The sequence below is a fragment of the Danio rerio genome, chromosome 7 (genome assembly GCF_052040795.2).
Source record: "Danio rerio strain M-AB ecotype USA chromosome 7, GRCz13ab, whole genome shotgun sequence".
NCBI lineage: Eukaryota > Metazoa > Chordata > Actinopteri > Cypriniformes > Danionidae > Danio > Danio rerio.
In genome coordinates, this window is record NC_141027.1 from 11,292,404 (window position 1) to 11,310,000 (window position 17,597).

At 37.6% G+C, this 17,597-nt stretch overlaps 1 protein-coding gene across 1 annotated transcript in view; it reads left to right on the forward strand.

Moving 5' to 3' along the window:
* Positions 1–17,597, forward strand: part of cemip (cell migration inducing hyaluronidase 1) — a 369,326-nt gene that overhangs the window by 295,083 nt on the left and 56,646 nt on the right. The window contains exons 12-14 of the mRNA XM_087260160.1: positions 1,772–1,941; positions 8,177–8,386; positions 14,741–14,946. Of these exons, the coding sequence (XP_087116286.1) occupies positions 1,772–1,941; positions 8,177–8,386; positions 14,741–14,946 (586 nt within the window). The remainder of the gene's footprint in view (positions 1–1,771; positions 1,942–8,176; positions 8,387–14,740; positions 14,947–17,597) is intronic.

The following is a 17,597-nucleotide window of genomic DNA, read 5'->3' on the forward strand; positions in this document are numbered from 1 at the left end:
ACAACAGAACAGCAGAAAATTACTTCACCAACATCACTTTAGAGCTAGTATTTGAATGATTCTCTAGTGTAATGTCTAAAGTGAAGACAAAACGGGTGATTTTGCTCACATTTTAAGATTATAAAGCTGAACGGCATGAAAAGCCATCAGTCTACAGAGATTTTTCAGTATTTCTCTGATGCAATGGGGAGATCACAATAATTAACTCTGAAAAAGCTAAAACAAAGAAAATGCTAGCAGATAAGTATGGTATAAATACAGCACTACAACATGCGAAAGAGAGACAGATCGACTTAGAATGTCACTTACCAGTTCTATAATGATTTGATCAGCTGTAGGTTGAAATACAAAAGGAAAGATACAAGTTTTTCACCCCTAAGAACTTATTATGTGGTCTCTGTCGCCATCTTGTGATGCAGCCATCTTTGCTCTGCTCAGTATGACAGGCTGATGGCCGCCGAAGCATTGAATCTCTGAAATGATAAATATTTAAAATAGGCACTTTCCTTTTTAATAAACTGCATAGTTGCAATCTATACAACTATATTCTCGACTAAAATAGCCACATAAGTACATTCTGGTGTCCAACAGCTGTCATATTTGTCAAACTGTAGTGAGCTGCTGCTGTAGTGTACTGATCTGCTGTCACTCTATGTGGGCAGAGTAATACAAAAGGGTGAGGAGGCTGTACAAGTTCTGATACTGCAGAATATCAGACGGCTATCAGCCAATCAGATTCAAGAACTAGACAGAACTGTTTATATATATATATATATATATATATATATATATATATATATATATATATATATATATATATATATATATATATATGAATTATATATATATATATATATTATTATATACATATGCTAGTATTATAATAAATAAAATATAATAAATGTTTATTTATAAAAATAATATAAATAAATATATAAAAGTGGGTTTTCTCCCACAGTCTGTTGTTCTCTTGTTCCATCTATTGTTCTCTTGCCCTGGGTGTTTTATTATTCCTTCTGTTGTTCTCTCATTCGCTCTATTGTTCTCTCCTTCGCTCTCTTCTTCCCTCCTTTAGTCTCTTGTTCTCTCGTTCCGTCCGTTGTTCTCTTGCCCTGTCTGTTCTATTATTTCTTCTGTTGTTCTCTCATTCCATCTTTTGTTCTCTTGCTCCACCTGTTCCCTCATTCTGACTGTTGTTCTCTCCTTCGGTCTGTTGTTCTCTCATTACATCTTTTGTTCTCTTGATCTGTCTCCATCCATCCACCCATTCATCCATCTGTCCTTCCATTTGTTAATCCATCTATCGATCCATATGTTCATCGGTCTGTCTGTCTGTCTGTTTGTCTATTTATCTATCTATCTGTCTGTCCATCCGTCTGTTCATCCATCTGTTCATCCATCCATCCCTCCATACGTTCATACATCTGTCTGTCTGTCTGTCTGTCTGTCTATCTATCTATCCATCTGTCCATCCATCCATCCATCCATCCATCCATCCATCCATCCATCCATCCATCCATCCATCCATCCATCCATCCATCCATCCATACATACATACATTTATCTGTCTGTCTGTCTGTCTGTCTGTCTGTCTGTCTGTTTTGTATCTATCTATATATGCTACTAAAACGCAGTTTCTAGAGAATTTTGCAGTTGTGCATATACTCAAATTGTATGATTTTGCATGCAGAGCTATTACAAAACAATAAAGGCAACAAACAAAAAAAAAAACTCTAACAGCAGTGTGTGTTTGTGTTTGTGTGTTCTTCAGGCAAACCAGCTTACCTCCACATAGGAGAGGAGGTGGACGGTGTGGACATGCGGGCAGAGGTCGGACTGCTGAGTCGCAACATTTTAATCAGAGGCGAGATGGAGCCAAGCTGTTACGGCAATGAAGCCTGCAAGTTCTTCTCCTTCGACACGTTCGGTGGACATCTCAAGGTAATTTGACCCTTCTGTTACTTCAGACACCCAATTCTCTACTGAAAACCACCAACAGTTGTCTTGTTGTACCTGCGTCCGGTGGCTCATCTACACACAATGTTCACACCCTTAGGGTGAGTTATTGCAGCGACGGCACCTCTAGCTAGACATTAACACTCTGTCAAACAAGCAGAACAGACTTTTTTTTTTTGGCTTTAGCTCCTGCAATGTGCCTGTCAGTGTGTGTGTGTGTGTGTGTGTGTGTGTGAATGTGATGGGGCGACTCAAGCGTCTGACCTCTCTAGTAATTGGCCCAGATCTGACTGTTCCTTTCCCCTCCTCACCTTCGCTGTCATGGAGAAGGTTGGCCCGTTTCAAGAAGACTTTTTTTTTTTTACATGCAACAACTAGGTCATGCTGTCTTTCATGTGGTGAGGAAACTAATTTTGTCAAAAGCTGCCTCGCACTAATGATTGTAGAGCAGGTATGTGTTCAAATGAATTAATTGTTGAATTCTGGAGAAAGAATAACACGTCTAACAATCAAAATTCTCACATTATCAGACATCCCACCTCTCCATCGTATTCATAGTGGCTTCCTGATGGCTGAAAATTAGACATCACAGAAATCATGGAGGCAAGAGGGAGCGAAAATTAGATACGATATCACGGAAATCATTGAGGCGAGCGAGCGAGAGCAAGAGAGTATATAGTGATGTAGCAAGCCTTAAATTACACCAAAAGAGCAGTAAAGTACACTTAGAAATAAAGATGTGCAAGCTGTCACTGCGGTGGTACCTTTTTAAAAGGTACACATTTTTTCTTGAAGGGTCTATATTGGCACCTCAAAAGTATATTAGTACCTTAAAAATTTAAGAGGAACACTTTTATACTTTTAAGGTACTAATATGTAACTTTGAGGTACCAATATGGGCCCTTTAGGTACAAATGTGTATCTGTTGAAATGGTAACACCCCAGTGACAGCTTGCGTACCTTCATTTTTGAGAGTGGTGCAGAGATGGCCAAACTAGGACCTGCAAGACCAAGTTGGCCTATGATAACCTTTGATTTGGCTTGCCATCCCATCTCAGAAGAGCGGGAAAATAAGGGGGAGGTTTGGGGGGAATGCTCCAAGCAGAGATCGTCATTTTGAATTGAACGTAATATTTTTTGTTTCATTGTTTTACTGCTGAGCTACAAAAAGAGCAAACTGAAATAAATTGTTTCCATTTAACGAATCAGATTTGGGCGACACGGTGGCTCAGTGGTTAGCACTGTAACCTCACAGCAAGAAGGTCACTGGTTCGAGTCCTGGCTAGGCAAGTTGGTATTTTGGAGAAAGAATAACACGTCTAATAACCAAAATTCTCCCATTATCAGACATTCAACCTCACCAGCTATTTATAGTGGCTTTCTGATGGCTGAAAACTAGATACAATATCACAGAAATCATGAAGGCAAGAGGGAGCAAGTGAGAGCAAGAGAGTATATAGTGATGTAGTAAGCCTTAAATTACACCAGAAGAGCAGTAAAGTACACTTAGAAATAAAGGTATGCGAGCTGTCACTGCCGCAGTGGTACCTTCAAGAACATTTGTACTTGAAGGGTCATATTGGTACCTCAAAAGTATATATTAGTACCTAAAAATTTAAGAGGAACACTTTTGTACTTTTTAGGTACTAATATGACCCTTTCAGTACAGATGTGTATCTTTTGAAATGGTATAACCCCAGTGACAGCTTGCGTACCTTAATTTCTGAGAGTGGTGCAAAGATAGCCAAACTAGGACCTGCAAGCCCAAGTTGGCCTATGATAACCTTTGATTTGGCTTGCCATCCCATCTCAGAAGAGCGGGAAAATAAGGGGGAGGTTTGGGGGTAATGCCCCAAGCAGAGATCGTCATTTTGAATTGAACGTAATATTTTTTGTTTCATTGTTTTACTGCTGAGCTACAAAAAGAGCAAACTGAAATAAATTGTTTCCATTTAACGAATCAGATTTGGGCGACACGGTGGCTCAGTGGTTTGCACTGTCACCTCACAGCAAGAAGGTCACTCGTTCGAGTCCTGGCCAGTTGATATTTTGAAGAAAGAATAACACGTCTAATAACCAAAATTGTTCCATTATCAGACATTCTGTACTGTAGTATTTCTCACAAACATTACGTGAGATCTGCTTCCTTCATGTCTGTCTGTTGTCTGAAGCAGCCGAGGGAGCAGATTGAGGCACGCTGAAAGGCACGTGGTAAACGGTGGGAGGGGAGGACTAGCCTTAAAGACACAGTACACATAAACAGCAACTAGCTGTTTAGAGCTATAAAATACAAACTACTGCGAGCTATAATAAATAATCAGATGGTTCTAGAGCTGAAACTTATATTTAATTGACACTTATATTACATTTGGAAAAAGAGGTAAAATAGTTGCCTTTTAAAAAACTAGGCGAAAATACAAATTTGTTGTTTCATTCATTTATTCCTTCGGCTTAGTCGCCTTTTGGGTCCCACTTTATATTAAATGTCCCTAACTACTATGTACTTACATCAAAAAATAAATACAATGTACTTACTGTGTTTATAATGTATTTGAGGACACTTGTGGTGCTTTTGAGTTGGGATATAGGTTGGGTTATGGACAGGTTTGGTGGTATGGGTAGGTTTAAGGGTGGGATGAGGTGTAAGGGATGGTCAACAGTGTATTTACAAATGTAGTTACAAAAGTTAATTACAGATGTAATTACATACATGTATTTTATCAAGCACAAGTACACAGTAAATACATGTATTTACACAATAAGTCCATTGTAACAAACTATTAAATCCTATGTAAGTACATATTAGTTAAGGCCACTTAATATAAAGTGGGACCGCCTTTTGTATCAGGGGTCACCACAGTGGAATGAACCGCCAACTCTTCTGACATATGTTTTACGCAGCAAAAGCCCTTCCAGCCGCAAACCAGTGCTGGGATACTCTCTCAATCACACACACACTCATACACTGGGGTAAACTGGAGCACATTGAGGAAACCCATGCTAGCATGGGGAGAAAATGCAAACTCCACACAGAAATGCCAGCTGACCCAGCCGAGGCTCGAACCAGTGACCTTTTTGCTGTAAGGTGATTGTGCTACCCACTGCACCACCGTGACAACGTTTGTTTGTTTCAGTCTCACTAAAATAATAAAATAAAAGCAATCCCTGAATTCTTCACTCTGTTAAATTTTGCAGAAGTCTCCATTCTGACTTTTACAGATAATGATATTAATATCCGTCCTGGGTGATCTGATCTCAAGCGGTCACAGAGTCCATGTAAGCCGCACACCTTAATATTAAAATCCGAGATATGAAACTGGAGAATGGAGATGAAAGAACGTCTGAAGTGAGAAATATAAATATCGTCACCCTTTCAGAAGAAGAGCGGAGACATGTGAATGTATGCACGGGCGCGAAGTGAAGGTGTCGGCGAGATTGATTTCTCCTCTTCTCTCATTCAGCTCTCTTTCAGATTTCATGGCTGCCTCTTTTGTGACCTACATCAGATCGCTTCAACTCAAAGGCTGTGAAATATGTTGCACATCATCTTTGTGCGATGCAAGTGAAACTAAGATGATTTGACGTTTCCCTGGGGGGCAAACTTTGGCTCCAATTAATGTCTTTCATCCGTTGGAGAGCCACGTGTACGCTTTCACCCCGGTCTGACATTTCTCTAAATGTTTCATAATTTAAATTAGCTGCCTGGTGAATATCATAAGAATGTGACAGCGCGGTCTCGAAAGGCGGTTTTTATGACCTCCCTTGTGGTTAAAGACGATAAACACAATTTCAAATCGTCCGATTGGGTGTTTAGTGTGTCAGCGGGTTCACTGATCTAAACAAGCAGTGTTTTCCAATGGCTGTGAGTGTGTGTGAAGAGCATTTTTTTACATGCTGACAGCCTTAGTGCATTTACTGTACTCATTCTAGATAACGAATACTATTGAATAATCTTATGTCATCACTGACAGTACTGTATGCTCGCAATGTACAGAAAAAGTCTTCTGAGCTTAATTTTTATTTTAATCACTTGCATTATCGACATACATGGCCACTTTATTAGGTACACCTTACTAGATAAATCACGCTTTATGACATGGCGCATTATCCTGCTGGAAGTAGCCATCACTAGATGGTACACTGTAATCATAAAGGGATGGACATGGTCAACAACAATACTCGGGTAGGTTGTGGCGTTGACTCGATGCTGACTTTAGATGGCGCTAAACAACTTTAAGCTTCTGACACCCGCTTGTAAAACAGAAGAAAAATACAGATAGTTGACAGGCATGGATGGTTTAAGCAGCAGCTCCAGCTCTAGCGATAGAGAAATGATTATTGTTCACCAGAGCAATAAGCAGCTCCGCGTTCTAATCGCCTCTGAGCATCTTCTTCAATGTGCGCTCGCATTGACAGTTTTGCGCTTGAGCGCCTACAAGTGCTGTTTACTGTAAATTCAGCAGCTCCGTGCACATGAAAAAAAAAAGTGCCAATCTGATTGGTGGAGAAGGCTGCGTCAAAACAAAAAGAAACGAGGACGAGGCGTTTCTATAAAAATGATGTTTTTTACATCTGCTGTTTTGCACGTTGGTGTGCACGATCACATTGCACTGACCTTAAGAATCTAAATTTGGAGAAACAAAAGTTATGCAATAGAACAGTGGCCAACCCTGTTCCTGGAGGGCCATCTGCAGATTCCTGCAGATTTCAGTGGCAGCCCATTTCAAACACACCTGCCTGTAATTATCACTAATTAATTAATTGGTTCAGGTGTGTTTGATATGGGTGGCAACTGAAATCTGCAGGAAGGTGGCTCTCCAGGAACAGGGTTGGCCACCCCTGCAATAGAAAATTAAAGCAAATATGAAGTTTTTAAAGACTTTCAATATAGAGTATGTGCTTGTAGAAAAAAGTACAAAGTATAAAAATACAAGAGAGCTATATATGTACAAACAGAAACATTAAAGTGCCTGGTGCATAAAAGAATAAGGAGCATTTCCTATAGACCTTTTTCTTGGCTGCTGCATGGAGGGCACCATAGCGTCCAGCGTCTTCCGGTAGAATGTTTAGAACTTCCGTTTACAACGTGTAATTTGCGCTCCGAAAATGAGTTTCAATGGGTTTCACATTGAGTGGATTACGGAGTGTTTTTGTGAAACACAACTTTGAAAGGTGTGTGTTAAAGCCGTTATAATCTGTCAGATGTTTTTCAAGCACGAGAGAAAAACGTTGTCCTATTCATGTGTGTTTCCTCGGCTTGTCAGCTGTTAGCTCAGCGGCTCTTCACCCCACACACACATACGCACGCACGCACGCAATACTTCACTGCATATAGAGCAAACCAGATTACTGGCATGAAACTTAACAGGCATGTAAGTCATGCAATTTACAAAAATGACCAATAAAAGTCTGTTACTGATACTCTGCTGGCTGATTTGCTGTTCATTCTAAATGTGAGCCGTTTATGTTTCATTTAGTGTGTAGTATTTACCACGGTTTGTGTTTTTCTGTCATTTCAAAATGACACTTTATTTTCACTTTGTCAGTTATTAAATCAGTGTGTTAGTGGGACAGAACAGTGGGCTATGTGTTTGTCAAATATTTTGGTGAATTACATTTGTGTGGGTTGGTTAAATGTTTAAAAGAAAGAGAAAATGTTGACTTTAGCGATGACATTTAAACATTAGCAATTAGCATTTAAACAGCCGAAGATGCCGTCTGACAACGAGGGGAAAATGCCCCGCAGCAGTTGTTTATCAGCCCATTGGATCATATTTTTAAAAATGATCAGTCCAGGAGGTGGCCCTGATCGACAACAGTGTTAGTTTAAAGATGATAAAAGCAGGTAAAATAGATTAACACTATCGTTTCAAAGCTGTCCGAATGTGACTGTTTACACCACAGGTGTCAAACTCAGTTCCAAAAGGGCCGCAGCTCTGCACAGTTTAGTTCCAACCCTAATTAAACACACCTGATCAAACTAATTGAGTCCTTCAGGCTTGTTTGAAACCTACAGGTAAGTGTGATGGAGCAGGGTTGGAACTGAACTGTGCAGGGCTTCGACCCTCCAGGAATTGAGTTTGACACCCCTGGTTTACACACTATCTCCCCAGGGTGTTCAAATGTGCATAAATGAGACCTTTTGTAGGAGAGCTCCAAAATAAAATGAAGTAATCTATATAATTAACAGAGTGTACTGTATTTTCGTCCTGTTCTTCAGGTGGAGCGAGGTTTCCGCGCGGTGCATGTTTCAGGGGTGGAGTTGAAGCACATGGGACAGCAGTCGATGGGTCACTATCCTGTCCACTTCCACATGAACGGGGATGTGGATGAAAAGGGAGGCTACAACCCGCCAACTTACGTCAAAGACCTGTCTATTCATCACTCCTTCTCCCGCTGCGTCACCGTTCACGGCTCCAACGGGCTGCTGGTGAGTTTAAAAGTCCCGTCAAGTGCTTTGAAATGTGCATTTTTTTATTCAGTGTTTGTCATAATCTCATCTGAAACATGAAAATAGGGTTGTAACAGGGGCGGACTTAGTGATTTTGGGGCCCTAAGCAATTCCAGCTAAGGAGTGATGAATTTTCAGCTTCATTACTCCAGTCTTCAGAGTCATATAAACCTTCAGAAATCTCTCTAATAATAATAATGATTATTATTGATGGTAATGATGTTAAAAGCAGGGCGAGGCAGTGGCGCAGTAGGTAGTGCTGTTGCCTCACAGCAAGAAGGTTGCTGGGTCGCTGGTTCGAACCTCGGCTCAGTTGGCGTTTCTGTGTGGAGTTTGCATGTTCTCCCTGCCTTTGTGTGGGTTTCGTCCGGGTGCTCCGGTTTCCCCTACAGTCCAAAGACATGCGCTACAGGTGAATTGGGTAGGCTAAATTGTCCGTAGTGTATGAGTTTTTGTGTGAATGCGCATGTGGATGTTTCCCAGAGAAGGGTTGCGGCTGGAAGGGCATCCGCTGTGTAAAAACTTGCTGGATAAGTTGGCGGTTCATTCCGCTGTGGGGACCCCGGATTAATAAAGGGACTAAGCCGACAAGAAATGAATGGTGTTAAAAGCAGTAACGACTGAAGTAATTTTATTTGAAACTACATGCAATAAGAAAGCAGTTATTTGAAATTTGAATAAATATTATATATTTTTTATACTTAAAGGAGCCTTTATCTTCCTAATGTAAAATTAAAAAAAATAAATTTACAAAAAAAAAAAAAAACAAGTTCACAAACCATGTCATATTTCCACTTTTTTTCCCAATTGTACTTAATATTCTCACTCCTGTACACTTTACCTGCCTCTACTCTGATCGCTGACAGACTGGTGTCACTAAAATCACTGTGATCGTGAACAGCAAGAAAATAATAAACTGTACATTTAAAAGGTTAAATTTAGAACAGGAAAAGCACAAAGTTTTGACAGTAGCAGTGAAATACCTGATGCTCGCGGTGCTAAAACATTTACCGTTCATATACAGAGGAATGATCTGCTCTCAATACTGCAGGTGTGAAAGACTGCTGTGTGGCACTGTGCCGCCTTTGAGCGCTTTGAGGCGGGGGAGAGACCAACGACATCACCTGCAGCTCGTTGCTAAAAGTAATGTTAGGAACTGTTCATCAAGAACACATGAGGCTTTAAAAGCTCCAGTAACTCCTAAAACATTCGCTAGTCGCTTTTTTAACAAGAGGGAGTGGGGGGTCTGAAAAGTTGGTAAGTTGGCAACACTGGCTGGCAGTTTCTGTGATGAACTTAAAATCCTTAGTTCTTTATTTTGATGAGTCTATATGACTTTACTTATGATTCTTGCATGGTGGAATTTGTTTATTTCGTTTTCAAACAGCAGGAAGCAAATCAAAAGTAGGACGTAGTTACGAGAATGAAAATTCACTCACTATTTACTCTCCTGCAAGTGGTTCCAACCTTTTATGAGATTCCTTTTTTCTGTTAAACACAAAAGAATATATTTTGAAGGATGTTAGAAAATGTCATATATGAACCGTATGAAAATATGAAAATGAACCAGTGTTCAATACCCAGCTCGGGCATCCAAAATACTGTGTATTTAAGTGTAAATAACTTTTGTACAGTAGAAAGAAAACCAAAGTGCTACAAATGTGCATAAAATATAGATTCTACAGTTTCAAATAAAATCACTTACGGAGGTCTGGTGCAATGCTGGCCCTTTAAATCTCAAAGCGAAAGTCGATGACGTCACGGACCCGGTACGGGGTCCGCAGAGTTTAACTGTTAACTTCAATTAAATCTTATTTAAAAATTTTACATTTAAATGTTTTTATTTTATGTGTTTAACAAAAAAAAGAAACTCATATACTTTTTAAACCACTTACGAGTGAGTAAATTGTGAGTAAATTTAGATTTTTGGTGACTATCCCTTTAAGAATAAACTATGCATAAACAAGACGTAGTGAGATTTTTGATGAAACATAACATGAGTTTAATGGTGAATGCTTGGCGGTCTTGTTTAAAACAGAAAGTCTACAGTGTATTCGCTGCCCTTTTTCCAGTAGCTGCTCTTTAAGTCTCGCTCACCTGTCAATCAGCTGTCAGATCTGATTGACAGGCCACGCCTCTTCACTCTTTGCAGCATTCAAACTGAAACTTTAAGGATGGAAAAAGTCAGAGCAAGTCAGAAAACTCAGTGAACTTTTAATAACAAAGCAAATTTTACTACTGCTATGAATCTGTCTAAACTGCTATTAGCAACGTCTGATGCATATGGTTGATTGGTTGGTTAACCTGTCAGTCTTATAGTATTGTGGGCGGATCATGACCATTCAAACAGGCCAACGTTCCCAGAGTTTAGTGAGATGATTCTATACTAAAAAAATTAACTAACCCAACTGAAAAAAAGTACTTTGCTTTTTAGGACTAAAACAGCTGTGACATGCATTCTGGGAAGCTTTTTCACACTTTACCACAATTATGGCAGGTCACAGACAAATGTGAAGTTGTGAGGAGATCCGTACTGTCTGCTGACTTTTCCCTCACTCTTTGTTTATGTCTGTGTGTTGCACACATAATTTTTCTAAGCATCTGACCAATCAAAAGGCAATTAAAAAAATTCCTCTAGCCAACGACTGATGTGGATGTTGCCACATGATTACTTTTTAGTTCATTTTAACTCATTCATCTCAGAGCAGTTCTCAGTCTGATAGGAAGCAAAACCAAATCAGCTTAAAATGCTAGAATGTATCATTTCTAACCTTGGTCTGAACTAAAGGAAACGTACTACAGGTGTGAAAGCAACATGCAAACCAGCAGATGCGCTCGGCTTCTTTAAAGAAAGATGCATTATCAGAGCTCAGCTGAATCAGGAGTTCATTGTGTACTAGTCTGTCCTTGGCTGTTCAAACACTTCTCAAAAGATGCCGGAGCGCCGCCGTAAGCCGCTTTACCTTCTTCACAGGAGACCAGGTGAAAGGTTACGGTACAGCGAAGCTGCATTATTCGTTTGTGATAGCATGCCACGATTGTATTCTGCCGCCAGCAGGGGGGCAATGCCAACCTCAGAGCTCTGACGGGAATAACTCTTTGACGAGGGTTGCCTCTAATGCGTTTAACAAGGCTAAATGTTCTTTTCGCCCAGCGGTAGTTGTATCACACACCGAGGTAGTTTACAATTCACCTGATTCTTTGAAAGGATTAATGGAATTGCTTTCAATCGCCCCCAAAAAATCGTGTTTGTTTGCCAGCTCACACCGAGCAGATGATGTTTCCATCAGTGTTGAATGGGCTGGCAAAAAGTGCAGCGTTTCACCTGAGGCTTTCAGAAATGTGCATTCACAGCGGGGGGTTGAAAATAGAAGATAGCTGATGTCTTTCATAGAAAAGTCTTGTGGTGTTTTTCACGTCGAGTTGTTGATTATTATGAGCACTGCATGAAGGAATGGAAAGTATGAGAGCATCATTCAATCTTCCTCATGTTCCAGCAAACCTGTGCTGTGTGTTTCTTTACAGATAAAAACGATATTATCCAGCTAATAAATCAATCAATCAATCAAAATTCTAGGAATGGCTCTGTTACGCTTTTAACACTATTCTTTAAATGTCCAACTTGAAAACAAAGTGAAGTATATTTATTAATTAATTTCAAGAGGATCACGTGCTAATGATTGTCCAAGGCTGGTCCTGCATTAGCTAACACGTTTCACCAATCAGACGATTCATAAATCACTATAAATAACCAGAGTTTCTTACCTCAGTTTCTTCGTCTTAAAGAATCCCCTCTCACTCCTCCCTCGGTTTTCTAGATTGGGTGACATGGCGGCCCAGTGATTAGCACTGTTGAATTTCTGCTCATGCAAATGCTGAATAGTTATTTTTACCCCAAAATGAAATCATCATTTACTCGCCCTCATGTTGTTCTAAACACAATACAGTTGTTCATCTTCGGGAAATCAAATGAAGTGTTTATAAGGAAATTTGAGAGATTTTATTCAACCAGCACTTCAAACCATTTATAAAGAGAAATGAAAAAAACATTATGAATTTAAGTGGTTTTATCCACATGTATTCGATGAGCAGATTTGATTTAGGCATATAAACTCTCCACCCATTTTATAAGGTACACCTTATTAGTACCAGGTTGGACTCTCTATTGCCTTCAGAACTGCTTTAATACTTTTTGGCATTGATTCAACAAGTCACTGGAAATATTCCTCAGAGATTTTGCTCCATGTTGACATGACAGCTTCACAAAGCTGCTGCAGATTTGTATGTTTAACATCCATGATGTGAATCTCCCATTCCTCCACATCCCAAGGGTGCTCCATTGGATTGAGATCTCATAACTGTGGAGGCCATTTGAGTACAGTACTGATTGTCATGTTTAAGAAACCATTCTGAGATGATTCACGCTTTATGACATGGCTCAGACTGCAGTAGATCGTCTTGACACTAGCTGCGCCCCAATTCGCATACTTATGCACTATTTTATGCCATTTTGTAGTATAAATAGTGCAAGTAGTGTGTTCACACTGAAAACTCTAAAAATAATAAGTGCACTTTAATTACCCGGATGATGCACTCATTCAGCCGGTAAAATGAAGTGTGGACTGATGGACACTTCATGCACTCAACGACCGAAGGTTTGCTTACGTAGCGGAAAGGGTGGAGCTATCGGGCGGAAATGTTGGATAACTCTATTTATTTTGGATTATGAAAGCAAAATTCTCCTACCAGAGTGATTATAGCGCCTCCTGATGGTGAATGCAGTTATACTCACAGCAGGTGTTATAAGATAATTCGGTCATTTATTTCACTGATTTGGCAACCGTCAAACGTCATTAGTGTGCCATTTGGGATGACACTACATACATATACTATCCTGTTGAGTGTGTAAGTGCGTAAGTACATAGTGCATGATTGCATAGTGTATAGTGTGCCATTTGGGACGAAGCTCATGTCTTCATGCCTAAACGCATTGATTTGCTGCTCTGTGATTGGCTGATTAGAAATTTGCATTGAGATGTTGGACAGGTGTACCTAATAAATAATAATAATTTTTGACTAGATATGTTTCAAGACACTTCTATACAGCTTAAAGTGACATTTAAAGGCTTAACTAGGTTAATTAGGTTAACTAGGCAGGTTAGGGTAATTATGCAAGTTATTGTATAACGATGGTTTGTTCTGTAGATTATCGAAAAAATGTATAGCTTAAAGGGGCTAATGTTTTTTTTTTTCCCTAAAATGTTTTTTAAAAAATAAAAAAAAACTGCTCTTATTGTAGCCAAAAATAAAACAAATAAGACTTTCTCCAGAAAACAAAATATCAGAAAAAAAGATCTGAGATAGGCTAATAATTTTGAGTTCAACTGTTTATATATAAAATTAAAAAATGTAATATATAAATTTATTATAAATTTATTATATAATTAAAAAAAACATGCACAGATTCAAAGAGAACCATGTGTCAACAGAGAGATTGCAAAAGACCAGCTTCTGCTTTAAACTGGACTGACTGAACATCTTCTGTTCAATATCTACTACTTAAAAATATACAATCAAATGTAAAATACAGTAAAACACCCTAAATCTCTTGAAACGTGTCGATCTGATGGCGGTTGAGTTTGCAACTGGATATTATTGGGAGATGGCTGACAGAAACAGCGAACAGTTCTGCCAGAGCGCGTATGAAGCTCATATGTGAGTTTATTTTACAGTCTATGGCAGAAACACCACTAAGTCTTGCTAGATCCTCCTGTATGGACTCACTTCAATTATTAAATTGTTCAGACACAAAAATACTCAAAGAGAGACCTTCACTTCAAGCATAGTTTGTAAATGAACAGACTAGAGATCATGAGGTAATCAATCAGAGAACAGGAGAAAGTGCATTACTTCAGATCATTTTAATGTAGCATATTAATAATGAAATCCAAGAATTATAGTATAATATAGTGAGTTAATTTTCTCAGAGTCCATCTGCATGATCAATGGTCTACAGAACAAACCATCATTATACAATGACACCCTAACTTGCCTAACTAACCTAATGAGCCTAGTTAAGCCTTTAAATGTCACTTTAAGCTGAGCACTAGTCAATAGCAAATATTATTTACTGTCATCATGGCAAAGATAAAATAAATCAGTTATTAAAAACGAGTTATCAAAACTATTTTGTTTAGAAATGTGTTGAAGAAATCTTCTCTCTGTTTAACAGAAGGGGAAAATTATACTGAGGGAATTTAAATTGCATCAAAGCAGCTTAATCTTACACTGAATGAGAGTCAAAAGCTCATCCTCTGGTGTTCTTCCTGCTAGGTGAAGGATGTTGTCGGCTATGATGCTTTAGGGCACTGCTTCTTCACTGAAGACGGTCCGGAGGAGAGGAACACGTTTGATCACTGTCTGGGTCTTCTGGTGAAGGCGAGCACACTGCTGCCCTCCGACAGAGACAGCAAGATGTGCCGAGATATAACCAACGGAGCTTTCCCGGGATACATCGCCAAACCGCGGCAGGACTGCAGGTGAAACATGTCAAATACGCAGAGAGTGGTTAAGATGTTCACCTCGTCTCAAATTCAGCATTTAAATGAGAAAAAAAGCAAGACATTTGTGCTTATGACCGATAACTAATAATAAGTATGCATCTGAAATGATTTGATAAACACATCTGTAAATGAGCAGTTTTCCATATTTTGTGATTCATGTTTTTATATCTGCCAATTTATTTATGCTTTTGAAGTGCATTATGGGATCTTGATCTTTCTTCCAACAACTTTTAACCTTAAAAAAGTGACTTTTATGAACGTTTGTAAGAGTTTAAAGTGATGTATTGTGTAGTTTGGTGTTGTATATTATGCTACAAAATGCCTGTAATAGACTGCCGGTACATTTTCTGTTATTTTACAGATTTTAATTATTTCCTATACATTATTTTAACTTAAAAATGTCAATAAAAGTCAGTTTGTTAAACTGTGGAGTTGGGTTTTTTCAACATCAAAAGTCGACAAAGCAGAGATCAACATCCCATAATGCAATTCACAACAGTAAATAAACTGAAAACACTTGTGAATCACACACTATGGAAGCTGTTCATTAACAAATTACAGTGTAATTATGTGTTTTAAAATAATTGTTGACTGTTCATAAATGCCTAGGGCTATATAGTTTTAATTTTTATGTCATATTATTACACATAATTATGAAACACAGCATCAATTTCAGTGTTATTCACTGTTATTCACAGTGTTAGTCAGAATTATTAGCCCCCCTGAAATATTAGACCGCTTGTTTATTTTTTCTACAATTTCTGTTTAACGAAGAGAAATGTTTTCAACACATTTCTAAACATAATAGTTTTAATATCTCATCTCTAATAACTGATTTATTTTATCTTTGCATGATGACAGTAAATAATATTTGACTAGATATTTTTCAAGACACTTCTATACAGCTTAAAGTGACGTTTAAAGACTTAACTAGGTTAATTAGGTTAACTAGGCGGGTTAGGGTAATTAGGCAAGTTATTGTATAATAATGGTTTGTTCTGTAGACTATCAAAAAAACATTGCTTAAAGGGGCTAATAATTTTGACCTTAAAATGGTGTTTAAAAAATTTAAAACTGCTTTTATTCCAGTTGAAATTAAACAAATAAGACTTTTCTCCCGAAAAAATATTCTCAGACAAACTGAAAATTTCCTTGCTCTGTTCAACATCATTTGGGAAATATTTAAAAAAGAAGAAAAAAGTTCGAAGAGGGCTAATAATTCTGACTTCAACAGTATGTATACATATGTATGTATGTATGTATGTATATATATATATATATATATATATATATATATATATATATATATATATATATATGTATGTGTATATGTATGTGTATATATATATTTATATATATATATATATATATATATATATATATATATATATATATATATATATATATATATATATATATGTGTGTGTGTGTGTGTGTGTGAATATATATATATATATATATATATATATATATATATATATATATATATATATATATATATATATATATATATATATAGCATAAAAATTCTTTTTTCTCTTTTTCTCTTCTTTAAGTATTTTCTGTTGAATTAATGTTTAATTAATCTCTTTATTAGTTTTGTTGTTTAAAAAAATTATTAATTAATTTCATTTATTTATATATGTATTTTTATACCTACATTCCAGCGTTCATTCGTATTTATTTATTTATTTGTTCAATTGTTTATTTATTTAATTTTTCGTTTGTTCAGTTCGTTTGTTTCTTTCATTTTGTTTCGTTCTTTTCATTTTGTTTTGGTCGTTTGTTTGTTTCGTTCGTTTGTTTGTTCGTTCGTCTGTTCATGCTTCAGCCAAAGCCTATTTTAAAGCAGGATAACTATTTTTTAGTTTTTCATTTATTCATTCATCTTCCATCAGTTTAGTCCCTTTTTTTGTTTGTTCATTCGTTTCGTTCGTAAGTTTGCTTCGTTCGTTTAATTTGTTTCATTAGTTCATTTCGTTCATTCCGTTTGTTCATTAGTTCGTTCGTTCTTTTCGTTCATTTGTCTGTTCGTTGGTTCATGTATATTCATGCTTCAGCCTAAGCCTATTTCAAAGTGGGACAGCTACTCTCTTTAAGTTTTTCATTCATTCATACATTCATTCATTCATTCATTCATTTATTCTTTGATTCATTCATTCATCTTCCTGGCTTGGTCCCTTTTTTATCTAGGGTCTCCACAGCACATATACACACTCATTCACACACACTCATACACTATGTCCAATGTAATTAATACAGCTCAACTATAGCGCATGTCTTTGGACTGTGGGGGAAACCAAAGCCAACACAGTCGGAACATGCAAACTCCACACAGAAATGCCAACTTGCCCTGCTGTGATTCGAACAGGTGACCTTCTTGCTGTGAGGCAACAATGCTGACCACTAAACCACCATGCCAAATAGTTTTTGTTTTACATGGAAGCTTTCTACATATAAAAACAGCAGAAGTGACAAATTATGACATTTTTATTATTTTTCTGATAACTCTCATGTGATTTTTTTAAACAACCAGGTAAATTTTCACAGTATTTCATAGTTAGTTTTTATAATTTTCTTTTCTTTTTTTTTTCTTTTTTTTGGAAAATCTAATTTATTTAAGTTTA